Source organism: Limulus polyphemus, unplaced genomic scaffold (assembly GCF_000517525.1).
Source record: "Limulus polyphemus unplaced genomic scaffold, Limulus_polyphemus-2.1.2 Scaffold3144, whole genome shotgun sequence".
NCBI lineage: Eukaryota > Metazoa > Arthropoda > Merostomata > Xiphosura > Limulidae > Limulus > Limulus polyphemus.
The window spans coordinates 37,716-43,549 of record NW_013668754.1 but is presented as its reverse complement, the minus strand read 5'-3'; the positions used below and the strand labels follow the sequence as shown (position 1 = coordinate 43,549).

Sequence of the window (5,834 nt, the reverse complement as noted above, 5' to 3'; positions counted from 1 at the left end):
ATATATATATATATATACACACACACAGAGAAGGGATTTTTTTTCTTCAAACATATAAACACGCAACTTTTTTTACAGTTTACTAAGTTTATACACTTTTTTTAATCTGTTTGGGGCATTAAATTTTTCTTCAATTGCCTTATAATGAAAATGTAATTTTTTTCGCTTTTCTAGAGTTCCTTTGTGCGCATATTTATGTAGAAATAAACATGTATATGCTTTACATAAATAAATATCAAATATTGGGTTGAAAGTTGTATTTTGTAATCACTTAATTAACTGATGTGTTGATGATGAATTAGAAGGTTGTTTTATTGATCTGGTAAAACAAACCAGCCGTGCCATCTTACAACAGGTCCTCCCTACTTCTGTCTTCCCACAACGACCCTAACCCTCCTTATTTAGTAACAGTTTCTAGTGTTTTAATTAAAGGAAACATTTGATACACCCGATCGCTCAAACTCATGAACGTTGAACCAACAAATTGATACTGTTTAGCGCTTTGTAGTGAATGTGCCGTCACATATACGACTTTTGAGCCTAGCGCGAGCTTCGATTAATCCCTAGTTCCTGCGTTCCATTTAGTGAGCTGAACCAAAGCGTCCATTTTACTTAATATACACTGAAAGCTTAACTCGAAGGAATGGAATTCTTGTCTGTTAACGATGTCTGCTTCGAGCCAAATTATCCTCAAGTCACTGACTACATATAGAAATACATGTGCAGTGATGATATAGCATTTTAATAAGTCATTTAGCTCTCTGTATTAGTAGTCGTTCAACACATTCACGCGATTTCATTGTGTGCGTGACTACCATGGGCAAACTTTATATATTGAATTTTTGATGATACCATTGTTGTATATTTGCAATTAAGCAAAATACAACAATAGAGCTATATTCAAACACACACACACACATATATATATATATATATATAGAGAGAGAGAGAGGTGAGTCTATTAGATGGTTTATTCCTGACAAAATGACGCCAGTAGTATAATACCTAAATTACAAATATGTTATGCTTACCGACACTAATTAAAAGAAAGTTGAAGATTAGTTATCATTAAGCCAACTGTTGAAATTACATCAATTAGATGGATATTACGAACATTAATTAGACAAGAAAAAAAAAATTGACGGTTCCCAATAAAGTAATGATTGTGTCTTTCAATCTCTCATTACGTGTTTGACTGATTAATGAGGTTTATTTATAACATAATTACCTTTTAATTGAATAACTTATAAAACATTTCGGTTAAAAATTATTTATATTAGAGATTATGTAGAATATTTCACATATAGTCCACTAGATAATCTTTTTGAAATTAGAAAATTAAATTTGACCTCGAAGATAATGAACGTGTTCATTGTTGTTTGATCATCTAACATTTAGTTACTTTTCAAAAATGCTGGCGGCGATTGGCCTGTTAAGACTCTCAGAACCTAGATAACCTTTCCTGCTGTTTTCCTGCGATTCACAAAGCGCACTATCTTTACTGTTGGTGTTGGAGTGCTTTCCGCTGAAAATGATACACATGCACGTACAAAGAATCCATTGGAGCGTACATACATCAGAGCAGCTCTTAGGCAGATTGCTTTCAAGGCGGGGCTTAGTGATCACGCGGTTTTGACTGGCATCTATCAAACTGATGAAGAGTAACCGTTCTTGGAATAGTGAATTCCAATTGGTGGATAAAGGACAGCAAAATGCACAAGCAGAAAGGACCACGTGGGTAACAGAGTACCCCCATATATGACCGATTTTTGTATGTTGATAACGCCAATCATTGTGTGTACCATATTTGGGCTGCACTGCCTACTAGTAACGTGTAACTGTGGGCGCCAACAACCGCTAGGGCGTTGTGACCCGTCGCGCCGTGTGTGGCGTTCTCACCCTGCGGCAAGCACTTTGGGCGGACTGGCAGCCATCATTGCATGCCTAGTCTACGTTACTCTAAACCGCAAGGTCTCCTGTCCTTGAGCATCAACACAGTTAGAATCGTTCGCTTCGTCTTCAGTAACTTTGGAGGGAGTTTATAGGACAGAAGTGATAGCCGAGAAAATGGCGCGTTTGAACAGTGTTGATTGTTTCTTAAAATGACGTATAAAATTACAAGGTTTTTCAACAATCAAAAAGTGTGACTTCAGTGAGGTTTAAGGGAAAAAGAGAATTGTTTGTGATTTTATCGAGTGACGGCAAATAATACAAACCCCGTGGAGTGTTTTGTTAGTTTACCCCGAACGACAGAAAGTACCGTTGTTGTAAGACTTGTCTGTCAACAGAACATTTGGTCTTGCGGAATGTATCCGAACAGACATCCGGTAAGTAGAAAAACAAAGTTGTAACGTAAGGTATATTTAAGATTTCGTGGTGCTTTTAAATACAAAAGTGATATATTAAAACTTAGCACATTACAAATATACTGCCTAATTTATTACAAAACACTGATAATTTTGGTCTTATAATTAATTAACCTCAATAAACATTGGTAGAATATAATCTGATCTGCACTGAAAAGTTAAAATTTTATGATCGTAGTATGTCAGTCAGACAGAACGTTATGGATTTTCCCAATCACCATTCTCAACTACAATTGTTCTCTTTTCATAACCCCATAATTAAATCTTTTTAAATTTTATATCATCAGCATTTTATTGTTGTTGAAAATTTCTACAATGGTAGCTAATAAGTTATAATACAAAAAATTGTTTAACAAAAATTGCATAATTTAACACGGTTTGTTGTCTTTTGTGATCTGTGTATTACTATTGGATTGTGGTGTACGTATCCGAAGTAGGAGGTGTATATTGTTTGTACTGAAACACAGTTTGTTTCGCTATTGAACATGCCCTGTTGTATAGATTAAGGAATTATTGTTTTTATTTGAAAAATTTTGAACTTATATGTTTAAGTTCTTGTCTTCTGTTCTGATATATCTGGGCGAATCCTGATGAACAATTTCCGTTCTCCTTTCCTTCCAAGGGGGAAGGGAAAATGCCCTACCATTGCAATGCTTTGCACTCTGTCCTTGGGATCCTGGAAGCCAGTGAGGTACTGTACACGTGATTTCAATAATTTTCTTGTTTATTCTTATTTTGGCCGTATTTTTGAATTTTGCTCAAAAATTGAAATCTTTACACACGTATACTGACATTTAATCGCGGGTTTGGAATTTTGTTTGAAATTCATTAAAATATATATAAAAAAAAACAGACACTGTAGCTGTCTAGTTGTCGTTAAAATGGGCACGTGACAGAGCGTGTGTGTGTGATTTATTCGGATCGCATAGAACTGACGATAATACTATCACAAAGCACTGGCTTGCAGTCTCAGTTTTAAATTTATCAACATTAGTTTGATAACTGCATTTAGTGTTCTAACTACGTTACAGATTTTAACTTTGTTTTAGACGCTACATAAGATCACATTGTATTTTGCTATTCAAACTTAACTTTAGAGAAAATATTATCTAGCATGACTTGAAAAAAGTTCCTAAAATATTAGCTAGCTTGATTTAATTGAGAAAGTTATTTAGAGTATTATCTAGCACAATTTAATTGAAAAAAGTTACTTAAAATATCATTTAGCACAATTTTACTTGAAAAAAACAAACTTAAAATACTATTTAACTAGAAAAACTTACTTTCTTGCAAGCCACCATTAGTTGTAGGCTTAGAGAAATTTGAAGCTACGTAGAGCAGTAGGTAATTCGTTATTAAAATGTTTAGAAAATTTGACTTTAATATATTGAACAGTCTAAATAAAGCCGAAAAAAACAAAGCTTGTAATAATTAAATTACATTATGTGACGAAGTTGCTTGTATTTCTTTAAATTGTAGCATATAATTTGGTTTAGTTCCAAACATATTTTTTAATTGATTGGAATCACTAGACTTGGATATATCCTGTAGCTTTGAGTTTGTTATTTGATGTTTATTTTAAGGCAAAGAGTTATGTTTTATTACATTCCTTTTTAGCCAATACATAATACATATAAATAAAAAATAATAATGTTGCTTAGGGAAACAAAGTTAGACTCGTTGAAAAGAAAGAATATTAGAAATTCTGTACTGCTACCACACAGGTAGTACAAGTTTTTAACACATTCAAACAACGTTTTATATTTGTTATGGTGTGAACGCCTTTTGCTGACAAAACTTGATAATAATCAATTATGTTTGTCATACTATTATGCACTCGAAAAACCCTGAGGGATCAAGGAAAGAATGTGGTCTTTAAAAATACAACTAGCCTAACACTATTATCTTGTGACAAATATAATGGATTATAATATTTAATATTGTTGTTACGTCTTCTATTGTTGGGCGGGTTCTTTTATATTTTCTGTAGAAAGAAATAATGCAATGTGTCCAGTTTATTTAATGATAACGAAAGCGTTTTATTCCTTCGACTGTAAGTTCAACAACTTGCACGGTTTTAGTTAACTAAAGATAGGCTTAACTTCTCAAATAATGCTAAACAGTTGCTTGTTAATTTTTTCGTATCACACACACAAATAAAAGAAATACGTAATGTATTTGGAATACTGGACTGCTACCACACAGGTAACACTTTACTACATCTAATTAATATATGACAAATTCCGATTTACCCGGAATAAATGATCATTTTGCTTTTGTTTGTTTGCAAATGCAAAATATGTTCCATATGTTTAATAAAATTTAATATTGTTGAAAAAGAACGGAATGATCACAAGATCACTTATTTTATTCGTTCACGATGCTTTGTCTTATATTACTGAAGAGTACTCGAATATATTATGTAGTATTCCAGCTTGTAAGATTAATTTAATACGATGTTATGTTTATTATTTTTTTTCCTTATAAAAATTGGACCGTATTTTTTTGTTCGTGTAGGGCCCTGCTCCCCAACCGGGACAGCCGTTCAAGTTTACTGTTGGTGACACTTGTGACCGTATCAAGGAAGAGTTCAATTTTCTTCAGGCCCAGTATCACAGGTATAATGAGATAAGTTATAAGGACACATAAAAGTGTTTGTTTGTTTTTTCATTTCGCGCAAAGCCACACGAGGGCCATCTGCGCTAGCCATCCCTAATTTAGCAGTAAAAGACTAGAGGGAAGGCAGCTAGTCATCACCACCCACCCCCAACTCTTGGGCTACTCGTTTTACTAACGAATAGTGGATTGACGGTAACATTATAACGCCCCCACGGCTGAAAGGACGAGCATGTTTGACGTAATGGGAATTCAGATCCGCGACTCTCAGATTGCGAGTATAGCGCCCTAATCTTCTGATCATGCCAAACAAAAGTGAAAATTTAAAACTGTAAAAAACAAACGCAACGATTACCTCAATATATGGTTTAGCACTGAACAGTAGCGGTCGAAACTGTAACGACCTCATTGAATTTCGTCAACTCTATGTTGTTCTAATTGTTTAATTGTTAAGCACCACTAATGAAAGAACGGATCCAGGGAAGTGAGTAAAGTGCTAAAGCTGGCATAACTGCCAGCCAGCGGGTATAATTACCCGTTTTTAATTGGCCTTTAAGAGCAACATTTCGAAGATGTAGGCAGAACGTGTGCAGATTTCTGATGTAATCGTCCTCTTCCTGTGGTAATTATAATACATAACAGTTAATCTTGCAAGTCCACTTGAATGTTAAACGTAAGAGATTAACGGGATTATTAATGGCGCAAGGTTTCAGGGATATGTTAATAATTGACCACAGTATTATAAAAACAAACAGATATATATGTGTGTGTGTATAAATATGTTTACATATTTGCGTATGTGTTTATATATATATAAATATATATATATATATATATATATATATATATATA

The 5,834-nt window shown here is 33.8% G+C and overlaps 1 protein-coding gene across 1 annotated transcript in view; it reads left to right on the top strand.

Annotated features, from left to right (window-relative positions):
- Positions 1-1,733: 1,733 nt before the first annotated feature.
- Positions 1,734-5,834, top strand: part of LOC106468746 (amino-terminal enhancer of split-like) — a gene marked incomplete at its 3' end in the record, with an annotated part of 39,884 nt that continues 35,783 nt past the window's right edge. The window contains exons 1-3 of the mRNA XM_013929190.2: positions 1,734-2,327; positions 2,989-3,057; positions 4,884-4,984. Of these exons, the coding sequence (XP_013784644.1) occupies positions 2,307-2,327; positions 2,989-3,057; positions 4,884-4,984 (191 nt within the window). The remainder of the gene's footprint in view (positions 2,328-2,988; positions 3,058-4,883; positions 4,985-5,834) is intronic.